Here is a 26,496-nt window from a genome sequence, read left to right on the forward strand (position 1 = left end):
ACATCTGCAAAACACACAAAAGAGTATTTTGCTGCTTTAAAAAAATGTGTCCCAACGAACATGAAATAGTAATAAAACATCGTCAGCTGGATGATATTAAAAAGCCGGTGCTTAAATGTTTCCTGATTAAGAACGAGCTGACAGCTTCTTCTGAACAAAACGCAAACACACACTCAGTGTCTCCCTCGCTTTGATTTGCTCGGCACATTAAAAACTCGCCAGTAGATGATTTCTTTAAAGACAGAATCCACATAAACCTAGAAAATACAAGAAAGGGCCAGTTTAAAGGAGGGATTTCTGCTGTAGCATCAGATCAAATTAATCGATTTTCAAAATATACGTCATTTTTTTGACGAATCCATATAAAAAATGATCTCTTAAATAAATAAATGCACAGAAATATGGATGAAGACAAAAAGAACAAATCTACAAGCTTTAGGACATCCAATCGTTCTACAATCTATTTTCAAAATCTACAAATTGGATCTCTGTTTTTAAACGAAGTGGCCTTTTGCAGAGGCCTTTTTTTGTTCTGCAGAATTTAAAGATCTTTTCAGGGTCACTTTATGAGTTTCGGGGACCTGCAACATTTCTAAAGGCCGTTTTCCGACAGATGCTGAAAGCGATTATTAAGAAGATGATTGAATGGGATCACACTTGTTTTTCATTTATTCTGAACTTGACGCACAAACAGGAATATACAGAAAATATCCGAATGTCTCTATTGGTGATTTTATAAAAAAAAAATCAGGTAATTCTGTTGGTGCACGAGGCCCCACAGACCTGACGGCATGTGCTCAAAGGCACAACGGGAAGGTTCCGTCCAACCAGCAACCCGGCAGCAGGGGAGATGATTGTATTACGGCTTCAAGAAAAAACGGGGACGGTAATGACAGTCCACTGAACGTCATAGTGATATATTTGGAAGCACGCGTCACATCCATTGATCGCGTGTTATTCCTTATCACTGAATAAATAGACGCAGGCGCGCGCAGCTCTGCGGTGCGTCATGCACTCGTTCACCTGTGGTCGTACTGGTTTTGCTTGTCATCAGCGCCTCACAAAGTGGACTCCAGGGCTACCCAAGGACCCCAAGTTTCCTCAGCACAACAACCTATGGCGCACTTTCTCCATCATTAAAATAACTGAAAATGATCCCATTTAGACAAAGCATGAAAATCACTGCAATGTAAAGAGTCACGTGAACGCTTCTTATGAGGCTCTGCGGGGCTAAACCGAATCAGACTGTGGTCTCTGTGACTGTCCATGGCATCAAAATGTTGGCTGCTGTACAGCCTGTGGATGTGACAGCTCTGTCGTTCTCCTCTGACTCCCCTGGGTCACCATAGCGCCCCCATCTGGTGATCCACCTCTCGGTCAGACGCACCCACAGCCTCCATACGATGCAGCTGCAGTTCAGATACACGACCGGGAGAGCAGGAGGGTAAAACGGGCTTCAGGGATGGCAGGTAGCGGGATATGAGTGGTGGTAGTTCGTGACTGAGTTTGTCAGGAAGTCATGTCCAATGTCTGCGCGCCTCTGTTTGTTTTATAGTAGAGCTGTGATGCATCAGGTATTATTCTAGTCCCAAAAAGCATCTCTTTCATTGTATTGTTCTAAATAATACGGTAGTATGGCTCAGTGTGTGTGTGTGTGTGTGTGTGTGTGTGTGTGTGTGTGTGTGTGTGTGTGTTGGGGAGGGGTTGAGGAAACATTTTGCTTTCCCTACAAGTGAGAACTGATATGTTTCATTTAGCAGAGTGAACTGTGAAGGAGGTGGAGGAGATGAAGAGGAGGAGGAGGAGGAGGAGGAGGAGGGCTGCTGGTGGCTGCACGAGGAGGACGAGGGAGGAGAAGGAAAAGAAAAAAGGAGGAGGAGAAGAGGAGGAGGAGGAGGAGGAGGAGGAGAGGGCCGCTGGTCGCCGGGTTTCCATGTGACAAGGGGAAATATGAGGGACTTTGACAGGTCTTAAACGGTCTGGCGCCAAGGCCTCAGTCTAGCCGCTAAATATAGCCGGAGAGATGATGCAGAGAGATGGGAGGAGAAGATGGCGAGATAAAAGGAAGAAAGTAACAATGTCGAAGGGAGGAGGAAAATAACAATACTTGATTATAGACGAATATGGCGCAAAACTGTCCTGTTATGTTGTAATTAGAGCGTCTTTGGCCCGGATCGCTGACACGGGGGGCAAGACGGAAGACGCTTTTGTGCACATTTTCACATCTGCAGCGGTAGTGTACTGTACTGAGCGGAGGTATCAAGGACACAGAAAGGCTTTAGCCAACTTCCTACTGTGTGGAAAGCGTCATGCAAGCAGTGGATTCACTTAAAATCCGGTGGTGGCGGACAGCTCTTTGCAACAAATATCCCAGCCTCAGCCTCCAATCCTGCTTGTTTTGACTCATTTTTGGGTTTAAGATAATACAAATTTTGCCCATATTATAAATAATCCAAAGTACCAGTGTAGGAGCAAACTGGAGGCCAAAAGTTCTGAAGTTGCTCCTCTTGTTGGATATGTTTCCAAAGTTCATTTTACGCATTTTCGCAAGATCTCCATACTCCATCCTACCTCCACGCAGCCAGCTGACACCTCTGCCACACACACATTTCAAAGAACAAGACTAATGAGCACATTTACTGTCTGCTTTCATTAATCCCCAACACACAGAATATGTAAATCTATCAGCACAGTGCCCCTTCTATGCAGATCTACCAGCAGCTCGCAGCAGTCCTTCCTCGACTTAATGACTTTTAAATCGCGCGTAATGGAAATTTCTGTACTGTTGAAGGCACAGAACAAATAAATGGTGACTAATTTGCACAAGCATTGTTGATACAATTATCCAGTTGAGTATTCCGGCAGAAAAACCGTTATCCACCTCCATATGTTGCTAATCTTTTTTTCTCCCCACTAAAGCTGCTTGCATGCAGCCCCACAAACCGCCGCCGCTCCCACGGCGCTCCTACATCTCTGTCATTTCATAAATCTGAAGGTGCAGCATTCCAAACAAGTCAGCTGTCCGGCCAAATTATAGCAGATACACACCACACTACCACTCGGAAGAAAACTGCGAGCTGTGTGCAAGACGTTCTTGATGATTGTACATTCTCATGTGAAGCTGATGCTCAGAGGCATTTATTTCCAACACCTGGCTGACTGAAAAGCCGCGTTTTCACACTGACTTTGCTGTTGATGCCAGCTGTGTGAAGCAGTCGATGCTCCGGGGACTCGTGTCTGATATAATGTGTTTCATGAGCTCACACAAACTGTTTTTTGGCTCCATTCAGGTATAATGCGCTCTGGCTGTGTTGTGCTGTAGCTGCTCCTGTCCTGACCCTTGACGCATGGCTGTATCAATGTGATGGAAGCCGAGCAACAAGTGTGTAACAGAGCGGAGATGTGCAAACATTTCATGCTCTTAAATCACATAACATGCTGTATCTGACACGCAGATGCCGGCTGCTGAACTTTCCGCACTTGCATTTTAGGGTCGCATTGAAGGATATCAAACCATTTTGTTTTGCACGTTCAGGCTCTTGAAAGCAACGTGGCTTAATTTGACTGTTTTACAGCCTGATAGCGGCCGATTCGGAATTAGGTGAATTTAATGTATTAATAATAATGGTTTATAAATATTATTCGAGACATTTTATGGCCAGTAAGAGTTTTGTATGCCTGGCAGCGGAAGCCGCAGAGACGCGGCTAACTCCCAAGGGTTAAAAGGAAATGCGCAGTTGTCTCTGAGTCTCATTCAGAAGGATTATCACTTTTTGTTTCAGTTTTTGTCGAAGTGACGCTTGTGGCCCACATCACCGTCCTTTCTGCCCGGAGAAAGCAGCTGTTTATCCGAAAAGAAAAAAAAATCACATCTGACACCAAGTCATGACCGACGCAGAAAAAAGTGGAGCGGAGGCGCAGATGAGGCTGTGAGGGGGCCAGAGGGGCTCGCACATGCGGGACTTCAGGGTAAATATAAAGAGACAAGAGATTGTTCTTATTGTGGCGCATCAGCCGTCTGGCGCCGGGCGGCTCTTTAACAAACTGAGTCCAAGTTAATCAAGAGCTGCGGCGCTGGATTTATAAAGGAGCTCAGCGGAGCGGGGTGCAGGGCTGGTGGGGGCCAGCGTGGCTCCCGGAGCCGCGCACTGTCCTTGCTTTGACAAAATCCAACCTGTCGGAGATTACACGCTACCACGGCCTGCCCTCAGCTCTGAGACTGAGCACTAAATCATCTCATCGCTGCAACTGTTTGATGTGGCTATGCAAACGACTCTCTACACAAAATCACCACGACATAAAACAACAGCAATAATACAAGTGCACTGACATTAATAATATTTAGTCTCATTTCAATAAAACACTCTAAATATGTCCGAGAGTTTGCAAGAAATGCAACTTTTTGTAACTTTATCCAAACAAGGAAGACTTATCGAAGTGAGCACTCACCGCTTTCTTTCTCCCTGATTTTTCTTTCAAAAATTCATTCATCACCCTTCATCTGGTTTCCTCTTTTTTTTCCTCCACGCAGCATCTGGGTTTGTCTCTTCCAGCCTTGTGTGTGCGCTGCGCCGCAGTGCTGCCGCTGCGGCTGCCGCTGCCCTCCCGTCAGCCCGATCAGGGCAGCGCACAGATAAACGGCTCTCGCCTGGGGAAGCCGGGCTGGAGGAGGCTGAAGTCAGCTAACGCAGCCTGGGCTAGAGGGAGGCAAATCCAGCCTAAGCGTCAGGACGGCCGATAACATGGAATAATTACAAGTCTGTTATTATAGAGAGCGACCGAGAGGGCAGCAGCTCTTTGAAATAAATCTCTCCGGAATGTAGAGCGAGAGCTGCGAGTCGTGGATTTACTGTTGTGAGTTGTTCTAAAAGACAGTGGTGAACGTGGAGAGCCGGAGCTGTTCCTCTGTATTAAGGTGGGTATTAACACAGTGAGTCTGTGGACAGGTTGCTTTCTCCGGAGGCGAGATTGTAAAAACGCAAGCCGAGAGAGGTGATGCCTCCACCGGCCAAGAACTGAGGGCTGACCCGGTGTTTGGCTTGGAAATGGGGGTGGGATTTCCCGAGCTTTCCTGTCATTGGTTAATATTTTATTCTGTTGACATGTTTTCTTACTGCTAATGCTTCCGACACCTTCTTGCCCCCCTCCTCTTCGAGAGTCTGGCCGGAGCTGTCAGAACCACGCCTATAGGGGCCCACAATTGGTCCAGAAAGCGTAAAATCAGCAATCAAAGGGGCTTGGTTCATTAGTGTTGGGGATGGAGGCAGGAAGGACATGTGAGATAGTCACAGATCTGCAGTGAACGCGGCCACATCTCTCCAGTCAGTGTGGGATGACTGAAGCAGAGAAACTGCTTATTTCTCTGAGAGGTTCACAGCGCAGCCGGGCACTGCCTTCACAGCGCCGCTTCCACTGAAGGACTCGGCGGAGGAGCCAAAGGAAAAGTACATCAGCAGCAACTCTGGGCTATTTTCTTCACCCTGATTACGCGCTGTGTGTTTGACAAGGCGCTGCGCTCCTCCGTACTGCTTTACAGAAATTAACTGCTCGCGAAGCGCGGACCTACACTGGCTCTAGTTTGGGGGGAAATACCAATAAAAACATCCATTATTTCATTTCGGTTTTTGTGGATGCACCGATGAGAGATCCAGTTTTTACAGGGACTGCAATGGCTTATCACCCTTTCCACGCACACCGGCCGACCGACTTCCCCATGTCCGCCTTCTTAGCGGCCGCGCAGCCTTCCTTCTTCCCTGCACTCAGCCTGCCTCCCGGGGCGCTCACCAAGCCCATCGCGGACCACGGCCTGGCCGGGGCGGCGGAGGCTGGGCTCCACCCGGCCCTCAGCCACCATCAGGCGGCTCATCTCCGCAGCATGAAGAGCCTGGAGCCGGAGGAGGAAGTCGACGACGACCCCAAAGTTACACTGGAAGCCAAGGATCTTTGGGACCAGTTTCATAAACTCGGGACGGAGATGGTTATTACCAAGTCCGGAAGGTAAGAAATGCTCGGAACTATAATTCCTTCCGTGGATATACAGAGAATACTTTATTGTTAATATAGCAAACGTCAGTTTGTTTGTATATATGCCGAAAATGAGCCGCAGCGGACAAGTTTCGAGCAGCCAAAAAGCCATTTATTCGCGTTAATGGCAGCCTTTTCCTCAGGCCTTTGCTCGTCACTGTTTATTTCCCCTCCGATTGTTAGCCTGTTCCACGATTAATAAAAATAGACAAGAAAACTAGATATTACCACAAGAATATGTCACGTTTACCTCACATTATACATTAAATATATTGTTTTTAAATGGAGTTCCGTTCCTGTAAATCTGGACGCATTTGTTAGTTATTTTGGCTTCATTTATCAAAGCGATTAGCCTAAATGAATAAAACGTCGATTTATTTTGAAATATTTAGGATATTTTTCCAGACTGATCAAGCTACATATTGGGGATATTTTGGGGGGGAAATGTGACCCGAGCTTTAATCAGGTTTTATCTCCCAAACTGCGGAGCTTCTGGATTTTATAAACAGGCTGTCACTTCAAAAAGCAGGGACGTGAAGTGGTGTGGTCATAAATATACTGCTCAGCTTTGTAGTGTAGGACTTGGATAACACACACATACACACACGCAGGCGGACAGACACCACAGACGGGCGCGCGCACACACACACACACACACACACACACACACACACACGCACACACACTCACTCACTCACTCACACACACACGCAGGTTTTGCTGTGTTGCTGTCGCCTAATTGCGTGTAATATCTGACAATTACAATATTCCGCCTTGTCTGAGCGCTGTGTTTTTCCTGCGTCCCCGTCGCCTTCAGTGCCTCCTTTGTCAGATGAGTTCGAGCCTTGGATGATAATCTGATGTTGTGTTTCGGTTGAATCACGGCGTGTTGACTCCTTGTGTGTTTTTCTCTGCAGGAGGATGTTCCCTCCGTTCAAAGTGCGAATAAACGGGCTCGATAAAAAAGCCAAATACATCCTGCTGATGGACATCGTGGCGGCGGACGACTGCCGCTACAAGTTCCACAACTCCCGCTGGATGGTGGCGGGCAAGGCCGACCCGGAGATGCCCAAGAGGATGTATATCCACCCGGACAGCCCGGCCACCGGCGAGCAGTGGATGGCCAAGCCTGTTGCTTTCCATAAGCTCAAGCTGACCAACAACATCTCAGACAAACACGGATTTGTAAGCACAGACATTTTTTCTTTCTCGACTGAGCAGACATTTTTTCAGAGTTACTAAGAGTTTGCTGTTGGAGCCCAGAGGGCAGCGTGTTTTAGTCGTTTTATGATCAGATGAAAATGTTATAAAGCAGTGGGGAAAGTTGTAGCACCAGAATAATACGAGGAAACCGTCAGGAAAAAAATATGAAATAAATACAAACTGAACACACAGCATGTGCTGAATTCAAACTGCTGCAGGGAAACTATGAAAGAGACCGAGACAAGAAAAAAGATCTCGTTGAGACAAAGAAATGCATTTAAAACATTAGTGCGAAAAACAGAATATGAGCGCTGGAGGGTGCGTAAAGGTGCGCGGCTGAACGTCTTTACATCCAAAGTTGTTGACACTTGGTCGCCACTTGACTTCCCACTGCCGCTGACATAGAGCTTATGTTTCCTCGCAGCTCTCCAGAATATTATCAGCCTGCGCTTCCTCCTCCCGCATCCATGTATCCACAGCCAGGCCGTGCTCCCTGCAGCAGCTCGGGGCTGTGGAGCGCGTTTATCCTTTATTTCTAACCGAGCTCTTATTGGGAAGAAAGAAAAACAAACATCATACCTGAGCTGAATGTTTGCAAGGCTGGGGGATTAAGTGGTGTATCATCAGATCGGGTCAGAGAGAAATGACGTGAAATGAGCTTGAATGGCCGAACTGACTGACGCGTCTGAACACCCCCCCCCCCCCCCCCCCCCCCCCAGCCTGGAACAGTACACTGTAAGAAAGTGTAAAATAGATGTGTGCTGTTATTTTCTATTATATTCGTCTAGAATGTTTATAGTAAAGTCTGGATGCTGCAGTGACTGCATGTTTTATAGAAAATATTTCCCCCATTTATTTACCATGTATTTCATATTTTCTTACTGGTGTAATAATGTGCAGGAAGACTAAAAATAATGGGAGCAAATGATAAATGTGTGAGAAAGTCCGTGTGACTGGCAGGCAGTGTGCTTCCGACTGGAAACAAATTCAACATTTACATGTCAGACTAAATTTGCAATCGGTTACAGGCAGGATTTCTTTTTTCTTTTTTTTTTTTTAACACAGGTCGCATTTACACATCTGTTTGCTGCTTATGTATCATCTTGAAGTCGTAATGTTAATGTCTGAGCAGTCTGTTTTTTATGTGGAATTAACATTTTATTCGAGCATTCACAGCGTTTCTATTTAACTGACTGGTTTGTTTTTTTGGATTTTAAAAATCGGTTTTATTTTAGCATGTCAGTGAAGTCTTTGTTGCTGTGTGTGAAAACAGACAGGCCCTCCGGCTGTCATTCCAGGCCCACAGCTTGTAAAGTGGCTGCTGGTACATTTGAAATGAATGAAAGAGTGGAAATGTGTAGTTTTTGTCTCGCTATAAACTGGATCAAATCCATTTTTCTGTGGTTCTGTACCCTCCTAACAACATGTGTGGCCTGGTCAGGTTTTTCCCTTTGCCCCGCACTAATTACAGACACGTCTGCTCACACAGTAATTATACCAGCATCAATAACAACGCGCTGGATGATCCGCGTCAACACATCCTGCCTAGTGTCGAGTTTTAATGTGGAGAAAAGATGAGAGAGAGACGCGAACTGCCGTCATATTCACTCGAAAGCTGTGCGTTTGTGTGTGTTGGTCCAGACAATCCTGAACTCCATGCACAAGTACCAGCCCCGGTTCCACATAGTGCGGGCCAACGACATCCTGAAGCTCCCCTACAGCACCTTCAGGACCTACGTGTTCCCGGAGACCGAGTTCGTGGCTGTGACAGCGTATCAGAACGACAAGGTGAGTCACCGTTCACACTCGACCAACTGCTCTAATATGGCTGTTATACTTTGCATAATAAATGTCCTATATGCGTCCCCTCCCCCACCGCCAACCCCCGAAGACTTAATCTGATTTTGTAGGTCGCCTAATTTCCCTGCAGAGGACTCCCATGTCTCACTTGATTTTTTTAATTGCTGTTTTGCCTGGTCTTGTGGGCGTAGCAGATATTTCTGACTGGATCCAAATGTGCAGTGTTGTGTGCTGCGTGTTGTGTTTTGTTGTGATGCCTCAAACATGACTCTTTTTTTATTAGATTTTTTATACTCTCAAAAAAAAGGCACCTGAAGCCTCTGAGTTTTTGGATTCAACAGAATGTTTGCCGATTTAAACATCGAGCATATTTAAATGGAGGTTTTGAATATGTGTGTATTTGGTGGCATTATTATAAGCCCTTTCGCTGCCTCTTTATCCTCCTCCATGAAGCTAATTGGCGCTTGCGTCCAGGGGGGGCTCGGGGTGAGGGGGGTCTTGTTGTAAAAGTTTATGGCAAAGAGTCACCATCGATTAGAGAGCATTTAAAAAGCTGGTCAGCCTGCAGCCACAGCGGACAGATGCTGCAGGACACTCTCCCTGCTCAGACAGCAAGCGCCCGAAGCGCCCAGTCCAAGCGCCTCTTAGGGCCTCCAGTAGCCTAGAAGCTCCTACAAGAGCCACACGGGCCCCGGCCGGCTCCGTGCCCATCCGCGGAGCAACACCGGCCTCTTCCACATCAGGACAGATCGGGAAGCAGCAGTGATGCAAACCGCATTATTAATTATTGATATGATAGTCATCTGTTCCAGTATTGCTCCCTCTGCCTTTTTTCTGGGGGAACGGAGGCTTGTGTGGCCCCATAGAGGAATATTTCGTGGCAGAATTTTTCTCCTGGGGCCTATGAGAATAACGCCACATCATTACGCGTGTATTAATAATGCAAATCCGAGGCTGCCGTGGCTCCTGTCCAACACGCTGGTTTCCGTGTGTGTTAATCCAAACACGCCGCTCTCCCAAATACTGGCCAGGTGAACACTTCATGTTTTATTCTGGTTCCATTCCTCTGACATTTATTCCGACTTTGTGTGTTTGACAGATAACGCAGCTGAAGATAGACAACAACCCTTTTGCCAAAGGCTTCAGAGACACGGGGAACGGAAGGCGAGAGAAAAGGTAGCTCACCACACTGCGCTCTAATGCCATCAAAATGACCTGCATGTGTGTGTATTATCACTATTATCAGTGGTAGCACTATTTGCATTACTATTATCAGTATTACTGACAGGAAACAGCTGACCATGCCGTCGCTGCGGATGTATGAAGACCAGTGCAAGACGGACCGGGAGGGCGCGGACTCGGACGCCTCGTCCAGTGAGCCTCCGGCCGGCAGGGACGCCGTCCACTCCCCGCTGGGAGCCGGTTCCAGCCCGCTGAGGTTCAACAGACCCAGTCGAGGTGAGAAACACTGTAATTTATTTTTGGGCCCATGTATGAGCCGGGATGAATGTTCACTATAGTGTGACATAACGGGTTTGGCCTGCAGTCTTAAGTCCAACCACCCACGGCCATTCACTGGTGTAAAATAATCATTTAACTTTAGAATTTAAATGTAATAATTTAAAGTGTTAAATTGGCTGAAATATGGTTGTAATTTGGTGGAGGAAAATACCCAACAACGCGAAGGAAATCAATTATTGTCGAATGTTGCAGAAATATATTTTTATTGTTATTATTATACATTTACGCGGGCCTGTGTGATAACGTGAATTTAGGTGTATTTATGGTGCAGGAGCTGACAGTTTGACAGCTAAACACACCAACATCTATATGTAGTAAATGTGAACAGTAAAATGAGCCTGAATTGAATGAATGACTATAGAAGGTTAAATTCACATTGAAATATAAATGTTCTCATTGAGAGTATACAGTGTGTAAAACTCTTGGGTGGTAGACATTTGAGTTCCAGTTATTTCTAAAGAAAAAGTTTGATCTAGTTTTGGTTTTTATCTGGTCTGATTTACGTACATTTTTCTAACTATTTGATTTAGCAAAGCATTAATGTGCCCTGTTTCTTTATTTAAATGTGTGGATTTTTCTAATATGTGCACACTCAAAAGTTTTACACTGGATGACAAATAATACATAGGCTGTTTGAGATCAAATAAATAAATAAATACTGGAAATCTACATTTAAAAATGCAGGCCAGGTGTTAATTTTAAAAATTAAAAAATTTGAGTGAACATATGGTCGGAAACGTGCAAGGTGGATTTTGAGAGTTAAAAGCTCCCACCAGGCTTACGCTGCCTGTGTGTGTGTGTAGGTCACTGGAGAGATAAATGGCTGGACACTCTGCTCACACCTCTTTTTCCCCAATGTGATTCCTGTGTTGCAGATGATAAAACATGCACTGACAGTGAGCAGGAGCTGGAGCATCATGATGAGCTCTGCACCGGCTCCAGCAGCCCGGCACCTGACCCCGTGTCCCCCTACAGCTCCAGGTGTGAGGAGCGCATGAGGGACAGGCCCAGCATAGAAAAGAAGGATGACTCCATATTCAGTATAAGGAACCTAGAGAAGGACAAAGCGGAGAGCCGGTTCCGGAAGGACACCACGGACGCATTGACAAAGGACTCGGAGGCCGGAGGCATCAGCGCCAGTAAGGACTCCTTTTCCCCGCTCATGGTCCAAACCGAGAGCCCCTCGCACTTCAGCCCGGGCCACTTACAAAGCCTAGCTCTGTCTGGCCTGCACAGTCAGCAGTTCTTTAACCCTCTGAACACCGGATCGCCGCTGTTGTTTCACCCCGGGCAGTTTGCCATGGCCCCCGGAGCCTTCTCTGCTATGGGCATGGGGCATCTATTGGCCTCTGTATCCGGTGCAAGTGGTTTGGAGAATGGTAGCCTCACTGCCCAGGGCACAGGAGGAACCCCCAGCCCCTTCCCCTTCCATCTGTCCCAGCACATGCTCGCCTCTCAGGTAAGCAAGGTCATCCAGTCAGAAAATGATTTAGTTTGCTTGTACACCTGTAGCACTGAGCTAACGTCAGCAGGACAGGCTAACTGGAGCTTTGTGTTGAGAGTGTAGACAGGATTAGGTGTCGAGTCTTACCTTCATAGGACCATAACTGGTAATGTAACCCTCACCTTGCACAGTCCAATCAGAGCTGTGTTTTATTTAGTGCTGATAATTAGCCTGATCGGTGAAGCAAACATTTGTTTTTGCTGCATGCAAACACAAGGATGTAATAATGAAGACAGTCATCAAATGAAAGCTGCTAACATGTTATCAGGCTTCTGTGGAGTGAACTATTCGTAATACGAATTTTACACTCAAAGAATGAAAACATTTGTAGAGTTCATATCAGATCCATCGTATATTTTCACAGAAATCTATTCAGATTATCTGAAGAAAAATGGAAATTGAAAATTGGAAAAATGTATTACTCATTTGATTGTTTGACCACTTGACTGTGTGTTCAACTGTGAGCTAAAGTCTGTCCTCTTGCATATTCCAGGGCATCCCCATGCCTCCATTTGGAGGTCTTTTCCCGTACCCCTACACCTACATGGCGGCAGCTGCAGCGGCGGCCTCTGCCTCAGCCCTCCCAGCCACCAGCAGCTCCAGCCCACTCTCCAGGAACCCCTTCCTGAGCTCATCCCGGCCTCGGCTCCGCTTCAACCCCTACCAGCTCCCAGTGTCGCTGCCTCAGAGCACCAGCCTGCTCACCACCGGCCTGCAGGGCAGCCTCAACCCAGGCTCTGAATCCTCCAAACCGGGAAGCAGGGAGGCCAGCCCAGCCCCGGAGCACCACAGCAACCACAAGACGAGTGGGTCGAGTGGGAGGACGGCATCTCCCAAAACCTCCATGAAGGACTCTGTGAATGAGCTGCAGAGCATCCAGAGACTGGTGAGCGGCCTGGAGGGCCAGAGGGAACCCTCTCCAACTGCAGACTCTCCCAAGTGATGAAGACTGTCAGTTTGGGATGAAGACGTACCAGAGGACTATAAGTGCATATGTCCTGTACAGCACATTATGGAGACTGGGATGAGACCGATATGGGTCAGTGAAGGCCGATAACTGGCATTTTTCCGAACAAAGCTGCAGATAGAAATTTAGTCCATATAATTAAATTTAATCTTTTTAAATTCACAATTATTGAGGCTTTCGTCCAGTGCTGACCTGCTAGAAAGGGTGGAAAGCCAGTCAACATTTTGACCTCCATCAGTTTGCAAAACTCTCCCCTGAATCCCAGTGTTTTAGGGCTAGCAGCTCTTGAGGGCGTTTATACCCCCATAGAAACTCTGGGATACATTTCTACATTGATAAAATAAAAACAATAATATACAAACCAACAATTAAGTAAATGTAGAAAATATACAAGAAAATATACATGGGAACACATTTTGGAGAGGGAAACACAAAAATAATGTCAAGATAATGTAAAGAAAAATGTGACAACTTCATTTCAAGGATGATCAGTTCCACTATAAAAACCTAGTCAAACTTCATCATTTCCATTATATCAGAGGTGGACCACACAAGGCCAGTATCGGCCCCATATATCGGTCTAACCTGCCTGAGGGCCTTCAGCTCCACAGACTGAGCGGCGCACAGCGGAGAGTGTGTGTTGAGTTTGGTTGACTTGAAGCATTTGAGCATCCAGGCCTGGTTTGTAAACAGCGAGCCGAGCCCTGAACAGGAGGCTCACCACGCCGACAGGCAGGTCTCAAGCTGCATCCAAAAAACGCTTTCCAGGCCTGATTATTTCAAGAGGCATGGAGGGAGCGACAGAAGGAAGAAGGAACAGGTATCATTTCATGCCAGAAAAATTCTCTCGGAGCTATTTATGTAATTAAAGATAAAACAAATTCTGTAAATAAAGCTAAGATCCAAGAATATGCAATTGGTATTAATTTATTCAAGGCTGTATATTAGCGTGTATATATTTCGAATTTAACTCGTTGCTTTTTTTTCCTCCTCATCCTCTCCCCCATTTTACATGAACATATACTGTAAATGAAAGCTATTTAGCGCTTGTTGGTTTGAGAAACTGTGTATGAAGCATTGCTGATTTTTAGAAGACGTGTGTGCCATGTTTTAGTCTGCATCCACCGACAAATAGAGAGGAACAGAGAAAGAGCTCCACATGGATTCAAAAACACCTCAGGTTATTTCACTCCAGCCAGGAGACATTCAAAGCAATTCCTCCTATGGGCGCATCATTCTTATCTATTCATAAATATATTTAAAATGAAAGTATCTTGTTTATGCTGGTTGTCCGGGTTTTTTTTTTTTTTGTCTCACAATTTCAATAAAAAATCGTTGTGCTGAAATATTGCAAGCGCATCATTATTCTCACCATTATTATTGCTTTTTATTGTTGTTCTAATCTAATCTGTTAAAAGCAAAACAGCGAATTTATAGATTATTTTGTAGATTATTTTAAATGAAGTCGTCCATGGTTTTACACACCTATAGCGACACACACGTGGCAGGAGCGCCCTCTGTCGGCCAAATATTAAACAGGACACGGGGCAGGTTCTGCATGTGATTGGTTGAATTTTATAAGAAAACGTTATTGGGTTTAAATCTGGCTATTAAATCTTCATTTAAATAAGATGGGAAAATTGTGGGTATAATTTGTTTGTGGAACTTTTGCGGAAAAGTTACAGCTCTGAATATAAATTATGTTTGATCATGTTAGGAATTAATTGGACCAATGGAATAAGAGACTGATGATATTATTTTTCCGTTATTTCTATCAGTTGTACAGCGGTAGAAGCAGCAGTAGTAATAGCAGCGGGTGTCTATTAATTGTTATTTCTGTGAAATCGGGTCTCCTGCGCGCACCGCCGTCCGGGTCTATTTTGAGCAGGTCCTCAGTCACCGTCAATCGGCATTTCCTTCAGTATTGTGTACCCGACTGTATTTTTAGAAAGAGTCGAGTAATGTAAGTATTTATAGGAAGAGCTTTCTCTGCTGCGCTCACACACATCCTCTGCAGCCTGAGACACACTTCAGCTGCTCCCTGTTACCGCAGGGACCGTGGAGCCGGTCCGGCACCAGCCTACATGTAATATGGTTTTATTTCCACAATTCACATTATGGCTTTCAATAAGCTAAAAAGCCCATGTCACGTGTTCAGGGGTTAGACATCAAGTCCAGCACCGGATAATTATTATTAGCTAGATTTCTCTTATAATACAAATATATATATTTTTATTCTACACACAAACATTAGAATCCTTGTGTTTAAAGCGTTTGTCTTCAGTGTTTGGTACCAGTGTCATAATATGAACCACTGTGTGTGTGTGTGTGTGTGTGCGCGCGCGCTGCGGCCTGTGCTGACGCATGATGCTGCAGCACTGTGTGTGTGACTGTGTGTGTGTCTCGGTTTAAAGGGTTAAGAAGGGGGAGTTTAGGGCAGCAGACAGCCTTTTGTCCAGGACCCGGCGCCTGTCGCCTGCCTGCCGGCCACAGCCTCCACACCGCCCCGCTTCCTAATTAGAGAGCCCCCCTCCCCGCCCCTCCCCTTCTTCATTTTCTTTTCTTTCTGCAGCGATAATCACAAAACTCTCATTCTATTACGGGGCCATTGTTGCCACTCTGTTATCTTCAATTAACAGAGAGGGCGACTCGACCTCGCACTCTGGGAGAAAAAAGTATTTGTCTAAATCAATCAGTCAATGAGTGATCAATAGGCTCCTGTGGAGGCCCTGTGGATCATAACTAATGACTGGTGACGGCGTGGGGTAAAAAGGCCAAGATTATTCACAACTTTGTTAAATGATCAGTGTAGGCCTACAGTATGTTGTTATTTAAGCTTTTGTAGGCCAAGAGAAGAAGGTACACAGTTCACGTCAACACAGAAGACAAACAGCACCTTTCCTGGTTTGACTGTGTGAAGCCTAAACAACATGACAGAAGGCTGGCCTGCACTCCCTATCTCCTCTCCTTATCTCTGGAGTCTGGAGGGATCCAGCCTCACATCAGCCTCACGTTACGCAACCTGACTTATTCTACAGCCTTAAAGTGTCACTGGAGTTATCTTTTTATTTTATTAGAAAATAGCAGAAATAGCAGTATAGCCTCAGTATTAGATTCGGTGCTTTCAGTTCAGAATCCAGATGGTTTGGTAATAAGGTATGGGATTTAGTGGTGGAAACTAACCAAGTACATTTATTTGATTATTTCAAAAGAAAGCTTATGTGGTACTTCTATTTTATTTGACTTTTTCCCTTTTTTAATCGTTTTTTTAGCATGCTTTTTACTGAAGAAGTATATGATTATCTTAGAAAATGAGATGCTTTTCACTGAATAAAATACCCAGAAGTGTGTCAGTTAAAACAATAGCAACAGCTCGACCAGTTACGACACCAAAAGGCTGCATACACAGCGCTCCTGTAATAATAAGCTAATAATATATAATAATCTAACAGTGTGAGGGCCCAACCCTGCCTGCAGAATGAATACTTTCACCACGAACATTTCAAGAAAGTAACACTCCAAACGTTTTTCAAAGACTTTCACTTCATTAAAAAAATCACAATGAGTTTTGACTTAAAAACAGACTTCTCCCACTACAGATGAAATGATTGATGTGCAAACAATTAAACTACATGTTGACTCAAAAACAGCAAGAGTGACAAACACTTTATCTCTTTATTTTTTTCAAATGAAATAAGCCTAATTCAGGTGGAAAGTAGATTAATATGTGAACCTGGCTTTATTTTTCATATTTTGCATTTTTGGAATGATATATGCTGCTCAATGAACCTGTTGGTTTTGTGATTTGTGAGTTTCCTCATGAGATGATGATGAAGTGATATTATGGGGAAGGCTGTACCAGGATCTCACTCTGCCCTGCCACTGCTGATGACCCTCAGGAACCTCCCTCTGATTCCTGCAGACACTGACTGATTTGGATATTTGAAGGCTGAGAGTGATGTATTTTAATAGTAAATCAGCCAGATGCCAATGTTTTATGTCAGCATCATAGAATATTAAAATATCAATTCTTTTTGCCTTGTATAGCAGCAAAACAAGTCTCAAACAGCATTTATAATGCAGGAAAAATCTGTAAAAAAAAAACAAAACTAAAAAAGCACTGTGTCTAATTTCATAAGACAAAGGTGCAACAAACTGACTGGCAGCTCTCTGTTTGTGAATGAACGGCTGATATCGGTGCAGTGTATCGGTGCCCGGGTGCTGGGACGCAGCCCAGAAACCTGTATACTGTCTACAGAGTGTGTATTGTTATGCTGCAGGTTTGTAGGCTGCTCTCTGCTACCGGCAGCACAGGCGGCCTATTGGCTGCTCTGCTCAGGTGCAGCTGGCACACTGGTCCAAAGTGGAGCAGGAGGGGTCCAATCACAGACTACTTTTCTCCACAGGGAGGAGGGAGAAAACACACAGCCTCTCATCTCACTGCAACACCTCCACTAGCCAATATCTCTCTCACACACACACACACACACAAAGGCAGAAAATACAAATGCAAAGTCTGATTTTATTCAGCATTTCACCAATAAAGTGAGATGTGCTGAAGGGAAACATGCAGGTGGGTATTTAAATGAGCTCCAATCATTGGTGTAAAGGTCCATGAAAAACACCTAATAAACACACCTATAAAATGCACTTATAATTGAGCACAGGCAAATCAAATGGGCCACCGGAGTTGTAAATTCAACACGTATGTATGTATGTATAGAACGAAAGAGGGAAACAATGTTCTGACCATGCAAAAATCAGACAAGATGACTAAAGTTTCCTATAAAATAACACGTGCACAAAGTTGGTCTTCCACAGTCTGCTGCTGTAGAATCGTCGTATTCACCTACCCACCTGTCAGTTTGTCATGATTGTGCTTTCAGAGCAGACAAAAGGACACATGTAACAAGTCATGACACTCAGTGTGCCTGTGTGTCCATGAGTCTACCAGTTGGATGGTAAGGCACAGCATGCTGGCCTGTCGCCCCCTCCTGGACACTGAGGAAGGAGAGGAGAAGGCACAGCTTCATTTTAAAAAGCGCACAGATCTGACAACAGTTCACTAGTGTTTTTCTAACAACACAAATCCACTGCGAACCTCTCATATTCATTCACTCAAAGCTCGGAAGATTTGCCTGCTTATGCTGTGTCTTTTATGTTTTTTCCATCTTGCAGACACCAATATCTTAGTAATGATGCCAGCACTAAACTTAAAAACTAAAATAAGACAGTACTGTTATTATTGACACCTGCAGGTTGATAGTGGGACAGAGACACGGCCAGTCAACATATCATTTTTTCATTGGGGGTTCCATAGAATTGCTAAAGGCTTTTTAAAATATAATATTATAACTGTTAATGCCTTCACAAGGCCATTTACCATATATTTGGATAATTTGGCTTAACCTCTTTCCAGGACCTACATTTTTTAAAAGCCATGATCTATTCAGTGTCTTTGTTTACTTATTCCTGTTCATGGCCAATAGGGGTCAGATCCTGTCCCAGAATGCACTCTGCAAGGTTCTGGTCAGGTTAACAGCTAAGACTCTTGATATTGGCTTTTTTCCTTTTATTTTTATACATTTTACAATTGTGATAAACTCAGATCAGAGATATACAACCTGTATTAAAGTTCTTAAAGAAACACATTTCAGTGTAGGCTGATTATGTATCTCTATGTTTCCAGTGCTGCTTCCAAAACAAACAGCCACTAGGTGGCACACTTAGTTATTTTACTAAGTGTCATCATTGCGTCATCAAACACTGCATAATGAATTGCATGGCTACAGCATGTTTCAAAGGAGAACCAACAACAGAAGACAGCCTCACAGTTATTAAGTGTGAGTATCTTCCATATGACATTTCAAAAGTCAGGAATGTATATTTGAAATATTGAAATTAATTCATACAATTAATTTAGACTGGACTTTTTAAAATAATATAAAAAGGCTCCAGATTTTGATTGATACATTATATGAAATCAATAGGAAATATGATGCCAATAAAGTCATACATTTAATAAAGAAATTGGCTGTTCCAATAACCTGGAGGAATGTGAGGATGTGTGAGAGGGTTTGTTTCCCTCAGTAGTTTCTATCACCATCTGATGCTCCTCATTTAGAACTCATACAAATCCAAGAAGGCACATAGAAACTAAAACATAAAAGCTTGTAAATGGGCTTTGGGTTAAGATATTGTTGTCAAACTAATGTTAGAAGAGCTCATGTCCTGTCTGTTTGGGGATAGATTTTTCTTGTCATAGCAACCAATGTGCTTAATTTAAAAGTTTCACTGAGGAAATACACATGCAGAATAAAGCTTCCATCTGAACGTCAAAGACAGAAAAGCAGCTCATCAAAGAACACACACCTCCAAAAGTGTCCAAAGTGCAGCTTAGTATCAGAGGAGCAAGTCTCCAAAGTGCTTTGCAAACAATAAAAGTCTAAAACTTTAGCACTGTTGCAGACTGTTTACAGGTGTAAACAAGAATGTGTGATCAGAGAGCCACATTACAGCTTCATGTAATAGTGCATGCAACAGGTTGACAGGCTCAGTTGTGCATAAAACCTAGTCAAACACGGTGGTGGAAACATTCAGGTGTGGGGATGTTTTGCCTATTGTGGGCTTAGGGACTCTCACAGGCTAAACGGCACATTGGCCAAAGAAAAGTACCAGCCTGTTCAGCGTAGGAGTGAAATATCTCGCAGTTCAGAGTTGTGTGGAAGATGATTCATCTGATCCTAAACACACTGTACATCAAAGCTTTGCCAGGTCTGTTCAGTTCCAAGAAAGAGCAACGAGTGCTGAGCTGCACGGCTTTCCATTTCAGAACTCAACCCCAATAAAGCTCTTTATGAAGGGTTGAAAAGGGGGAAGAAAAGAGCTCTGGAATAATGTAGGCACTTTAGAATTGATGCCAAGTGGAGCGCAAGCAGGCAGAAATTAAAACTAGGACTTTCAGTGAATAATAACAAACTCTTTTTTAATCTAATGTTAGTCAGAAATTATGTAATCCTGTTGGAGAAAAACCATTTGACCAAAGATGCTTTTATTTTTTCTTCACTTGACATGCGAGATGGCTTAGGGTTCTGAACCCTGCTGTATAAGTGCCTATTAGCACGCACTCTTGGTTGTTCCCCAGCATACATTACAGCTTAATATGGAATAAATATAACGTTCAAGAGCTTTATGTAAAGAATACGTGTCATGGCACATCCTCCTATGACCTGCTGGTCTGGAGACAAATTACAAACTGGAAGATGTTGAACGGGAAAGCCATAAATCAGAGCAAAGCCAAACACTGCGGGGCAGCTAATGAAGTGGCTAGAGAGGGCTAGCTGGGCGACCTCCATCTTGTCACTCATTACTGCTAAAGGAAATAGCAGAGGCCCGCATGGAGACGGATGCCTTTCACTATCTCAGATCAAACAGCAGCGAGCCTGCACCGCCGCTCTTCAGGTCCATATCACAAACACAGTACAAGCCTGCTGCACATCCAGGCAACCTGTGTGAAAGTGGGCTTTTGATCACGGCCGAGTCCCCGAGGACGTGTTTAAAGAGGACGGCGGGAGGAACTATGTGGGATCTGTGCGCCTGACCCCGGAGAAATCATTTGCTCTGATGGCACTAAGAGACCTGGCCTCCACACACTGGGCTGACATGGAGATGAACACAGGAGATTAGCAAAGACTAACAGCCCCTGCCATGATGAACGGACACCGGGGCCGAGTCAAGACAGTGAGACTAAACCCGCCAGCTCTTCTAAAAACATACAACCCCCCAACACTTGTCCAAGCTCAGACGCATGTAAAATACACCCACGCCTGCTTGGATAAACTCTCGAGCCGCTCCACAGACATGCAGTATACTCAGACTGGAGTTTGACTGATGCTGCTTCGTCTTTAGATACAAAGGCAGTATACAGAATTTCTAAGTGTTGTTTATTACTAAATGACATGTCAGCCAGTTGCAAACATGCTGATTTTGGAATAACTTTCAGAGATTTTAGTGCTTCATGTTAGGGAAAGTAAAGTTGAAGCCATGTTCTTACTCTGTGTTACCAGTCTACTGACAGTTGGACCAGTCGAGTGACTGGAAATATATTTTCAGCTGAAAATCTAACAAAGTCACACAACACTTTCAATATATACTTGAAACTCAGAGTACTGACCTTCTTGTCGGCTTTGTTATGGTTATCAGCTGTATAAAGTAGAATGGAGCTGCACCAGCTTAGTAACCTAGAGGGTAAATAGGTACAGGTTCCAGGTATTGAGGAAAAGGATCTTAGTTTCATCATTGTTAAATTAAAGCTGTATTTAAATTGCAGAAATCTGCAGAGGTGACATTTAGAGGGATAAGGGCATGCTGTTTGTTGTTTCTTATTGAAAGCTGTCTGTAGAAGCATTTTGAGCTGCAATTTCACTGACTGGCAGATGGCCTTACCTTACAAACTGACCTGTTCAAGTCATCAGTTTATTTCAAGCTTCTACAATAAGTGATTTAATGTGAGCACTGGGTCAATGACTATGTGTAATACAGTATGAAAGGTGTCACTGGGAGTGACAAACCTGCAGAGAATTCCCACCTGTCTCTGCCGTTCCCCTCAGCTTTATGGAGCTTCATGTTGTCTCTCGGTGTATTGTTTTGGTTTGAAGCCCACACCTTTACTGTTGGGTTCAGCAGACAGCAGCTGTTTTCAATGACAAAGCTGCACATTTCCTGCTCAGCACAAAACAGCAGACAAACATAGCAACTAGCTAGTGAACATAGTGGAGCACTCAGCAGCCAAGGAGCAGGGTATTTCCTCCAGGAGTTGGCAGGGACCAAAACAGACCAAAAATTATTATATATATATTATAGAATTATTATTATCGAACTTCATTTTTCAAATCCTTATTAGAAATTTCAGCCATGAGGAACTATTCTGCACAGAGGTGCCAATGACTCAAACTGCCTCAGGCCTGTAAGGCTGCAGCACACCGCAACATATCTGTATGGAGCACTGGGCCTTCAGCACTATGTAGAAGCCAAAAAATGGGACTCTGAAATCTTTTCTCTGTTTTTGTTCATATAAGAAAAAAATAGAGAGCGAGAAACAAGAACACCATTTTTGATCAGTGGTGGAAAGTGTCTGGTAGTGTTACTTTGCAAGACTATTGCCATTTAAAAGTAACGCAGTATGTTACAGCGCTATTAGAAAAGAGTACTTCTGGGTTTTAAATGAATGAAAACTGCTTTGCATTTCCTTGTGCATGTTGGTTAAATTGTCCAGAGAGTGCGTAGCCTACTGTACATCTACCTTTCAATGTTTTGACTCTAGTGTCATTGCATATGGCCTATAATGTATCTCTCTGCAGGATAATAACAGGAATAACACACACAACATCCCCTTTACAACTCTTTATTATCCACTACGTTTAATTACAGCAAAACATAAAATAAGGAGGGTGTAATATATACAACCTAACAAATTCATGCAGGTCATTTTTTTGCAATACAACTGCAATGAAAAAAGTAAATAGAAACTGAGGGTACCTGAGTGTTGTGGAGATGTGCTCAGCTTGCAGGTGCTTCCTCAAACTTGAGTCACTGAGACACGTATCACCCAGCCACAACTTGCATTTCACTGTGATGTTCTTGTCACTTTCAGCCACAAATTCTAAATAACGCGGATGCTTCCAGGACATAAAGGCTGTCCTCTGAAAGAAAGAGAAACAGGACAACTACATCTCCGATTTTCTTTATTTGTTTGTTTGTGGCAACAAAAGGAAAAAGAAAATACATTCTAACAGAAATTGATTACTTATTTGAAAAGGTACTAAATAGCTGATTACTTGAATTGCAAAACTAACATATTATATTACTCTCTACAACAAATTTAGTAACCTGAGTACTCTAAGCCCCCAACACTGGTGGTGGTCTCAGGCTGTCTGAGGGGCAGGGGCAAATAAAAAGGGCACCAGCTGCATGTGGTGGGACAACAGCATGCAGAAAGTCCTGACACATTTATGATGAAACAGATCCAAACTCTGGTTAAGATTGAAATAGTTTTATTATGTGACTCAGATTTCAAATGTGACTACATCTCTGTAATAAATAGACAGGGAACTTTTCACTATTTACCTATTGGAGGCACGCAGAGGCCCAATGCTAATTTCCCAGCATGTAAGGCAGCCTGTATGGCATTACGTTTTCACCCATGGAAGAGACTGGCACCCTAGAAGACACTCAAATTTTCGCCACTGGATGGGGACCATAGAGGGAACCTCAGGCCTAGTACAATTCTTTGGTGGGAAGAATGAGTTGCTGGTGTAGGCAGGGCAAAGCCCACTTCCTGTATTTGTGTCTTTACAGCCAATCATTGTGCCAGTGTTCATGTTGAATTTAAAGAAGACTTGAGACCAGGGGTGGGTTTCCTATGTTGCAGACAACTAATATTTTTTGAAACAGTGTTGCGTTGCACATAAAATGAAGAATGCTTCCTTTCAGCATCGTGCAATTTGTATGCTCAGCAGCAGTAGTTAATAATGTTACTGAGCAATATTTATATAATACATGTGAAACCACTACAATGAGCAGTACAATCCAGAATGTTTTGAATTGAATCATGCAAATAACTGTTTTCAAGCTTTTTTGCTTCATGACAGTTTCATTTGTGAATGAATCTATTCAACTTGTGTATCTTTTTGAAATGGGTCTGTAGGAGCATCACATTGCTGTTCGTTTACAATGCTGGTTTCACTCTTGCTCCATTCATAATTAAGTTAAATAAAATTGAATTTCTAAAAATTCAATACTTGGCAATTAAATGACTGACTAAAGGCAGTGAAATGTCATAGAAACAGTGTTTAGGCCATTAGACAACGGGGTGAGGAGGAAATCATGAACAAAAACAAATGCAGCCCTGCAACATATTATTATTATTATATATAGTTTCTTATGATTATAATCCATATCAATGAGCAATACCCCTACAGCCCAACATATTGGTGCACATGCACTCAGATGGAAGGTAGATGTAATTATATTCTATAACACAAACTGAACACACAGAAATTAGAACAACTCTGTAGATACAAGTGCATGCAATATATGTATTTTTATTTATGTATGCATATACATTAGTAAAGAATCACACACTGACATCATCAGTGTGGGAAACTTCTCTCTACTGTCGAATACTCACAGGGTTTCTCTCCTCCACGAGAACAAAGGCTGAGCACAAGGAGAAAAAATCTTTTGAAATGCATTTTAGACGACTGACAAGTCACTCACACCCAATAAAAACAGAGATATAGTGAAGTGCAGCACGACAAATGGCTGCCCAGCATTTACCGCCGGCAGCAGAGCGAAGCTGGCAAAGCCCAGCCTAAGAGGGCTGGGACAAAAACTAGTCCCTAAAATTACACAGTCCATTTAACTTTAATGACCCGAACCAAACTAACAAACAAATAGAGAGAATTAAGACGAGCTTGTCCTTCTTACAAGCATCTGTATTTTATGAGTTTGTCACAGAGATATACTGCTGTCTTACATTTAGCCCAGAGACACCACAGAGACAAAGGTCCATCGACTAATCAGCTCAGAAAAGAATCCAGACAGAAAAGATGTGAAACTTGCATGAAAAGACAATAATGTATTAGCTGTACTGGTCCAAGGTTCCTATAGTCTTACACTGATAGCATGCTTACTAACACCTGTTGATCAGAAGTGACGGACACTTAGAGTGTCAGGTCTATAAATTCAGTTCACTTCCAACTGGTTCCATTTCCTCCTGACCTAAGTATTTGGCATAATAAGTGAGAGTCAAATAGGAGCCAGCCATCTCTGATCTACATCTGCTATTAGAAAACCACATAAAAGGCAGCAGGAAAGTCCAAATGTACTGTATCACTTCCACATTCTGTGCACATGGCAAAGCCATTTCTTCATCGAGGCACAGCTAAGACACGGACTCTGAGGTTTGCCGTGCTGATGATATGTGAAGGAGGAAGAAGGCGACGAGGGATTTCGGAGGTTCCATCATGGGAGGTCTGAGCAACAACTTCCACTGTGCTGGGCTCAGGCCTGTGAAGTTGGTAGGATAACCAGGTCCCATGTCTGCCGTGTCACATGTTCAGGGATCAGAAGAACTGGAGGAGCAGGAGTGTGTATGTGAGTGTAAGTAAAACTATGGGTTTGACCAGATCTTGAACCGAGCAGCACATGATGCCTTCATACCGCCAGCCAGGCAGCTTCTAAAGTCCAACTGAAATCAGCAATTGACCCTGACACTAATATCATCAAGCTGCGCTCTGAATTAAATGGTCACAGCACAAACATGGCGCCCATTTCAAAGAGTCCAGAGGCTTACCTCTGAAAAACAAAGGGCATGACACTGTTTAAATACTAGCACTGGGGAACTAGTCAGACGCCAGCGCTTGTGAGGTGGAGCAGAAAGAGAGAGGCCACATAAACAGGAACAGTTTTATAGAAGCTGTAACCCTGGTTTTGGACAAGTTCAATATTTTTTTATTTTATGCTGAAAAATAGATTTTATTCTATTTAGTTCAGGGATGAGAAAAAAAAAACATTCCCATTCATTTTTAGCTATAAAATACCACCATAAAAAACTTAAACTGAGTCTTTTTTGGAGCACGGTGCCACAAACAGTGGTCAGCCTCATGGTTTGATACACAGTTACTCACTCTTTGCCAAGATGAATGTCAACACTGAACGGTGAGCAAGCAAGAGGCTGCTAGCACCGTTCTCATTACTGCGTGCATCTGAACAGGCAGAGAAGAGTGTTTGCAAAGGTCATAAATCTTAAAAACTGTAAACTGTTGTGAACATGTGGATATGTGGTCCCAGCAGTCTGGAGCTGCAGCCATAGCATGTCATAAACGTGTTCAGTGCTGTCGCAAGAAATGAACTGCATTTTTTAAAATTTTCATCATTATATGTAAGAAAACATAGAACATGTGGTTTGAGCTATGGCATTTACACGATTCAATTTGAAATGAGGCGAAAAACCAAAAACTCTAACCTTACGCTAACATTGAGCCCCACAGTTAATCCAGAAATACATTCACGTAGCACCAACTGTGTAACTATTTGGCACAAATAGAAATGCCTTGTACTGACAAACAGGATAACTGTAATAAATTCCTCATTCTGTTTAGGGTCACAGGTGACTGCTGGCAACACATTTGGTGACAAGTGACAGTGAGCAAGTCCATCGGCAGAACTTAAGAAAAACTGGAGTCTTGAGTCCAAACTTCCTGCGAGACATTCCCCCCTCCTAAGAAATTTGAGCATAGACATAAAAATAATATTGATGCTGTTTCACGTCATGCATATTACTCTTTTGAATAAATATTAGATCACTCCATTTTATGCTACTGTGACCTGTTTTTGAACAGTCACATTTAAAGATTCTGACTGTAAACAATATCTGAATCAGCCTAAAACAGAGAACGTGTTGCAGCTGTGTTTT

General features: G+C 43.6%; 1 protein-coding gene across 4 annotated transcripts; it reads left to right on the top strand.

Annotated features, from left to right (window-relative positions):
• The first annotated feature begins 3,791 nt into the window (after positions 1-3,791).
• Positions 3,792-14,323, top strand: tbx2b (T-box transcription factor 2b). 4 transcript variants are annotated; one of them, XM_041940092.1, is made up of 7 exons: positions 3,792-5,997; positions 6,942-7,209; positions 8,863-9,015; positions 10,127-10,203; positions 10,304-10,485; positions 11,424-12,007; positions 12,546-14,323. In XM_041940092.1, exons 1-7 carry the CDS (start codon positions 5,639-5,641, stop codon positions 12,993-12,995), a joined length of 2,073 nt encoding a protein of 690 aa, XP_041796026.1. In that variant the 5' UTR covers positions 3,792-5,638; the 3' UTR covers positions 12,996-14,323. The 4 variants fall into 4 exon arrangements, with proteins under 4 accessions (XP_041796026.1, XP_041796028.1, XP_041796027.1 ...); XM_041940094.1 differs by having other exon boundaries at positions 10,316-10,485; XM_041940093.1 differs by having other exon boundaries at positions 3,793-5,997; positions 8,869-9,015.
• The last annotated feature ends 12,173 nt before the right edge of the window (positions 14,324-26,496 follow it).

This window comes from Chelmon rostratus, chromosome 7, assembly GCF_017976325.1.
Source record: "Chelmon rostratus isolate fCheRos1 chromosome 7, fCheRos1.pri, whole genome shotgun sequence".
Lineage (NCBI taxonomy): Eukaryota > Metazoa > Chordata > Actinopteri > Chaetodontiformes > Chaetodontidae > Chelmon > Chelmon rostratus.

Bases quoted from the DNA above. Each gene is read 5' to 3' on its own strand.
- tbx2b (XM_041940092.1), top strand. From the start codon at position 5,639: ATGAGAGATCCAGTTTTTACAGGGACTGCAATGGCTTATCACCCTTTC. The intron at 7,210-8,862 runs GTAAGCACAGAC...TTGTGTGTGTTG, and splicing joins TCTCAGACAAACACGGATTT to GTCCAGACAATCCTGAACTC. The intron at 10,204-10,303 runs GTAGCTCACCAC...TACTATTATCAG, and splicing joins AACGGAAGGCGAGAGAAAAG to TATTACTGACAGGAAACAGC.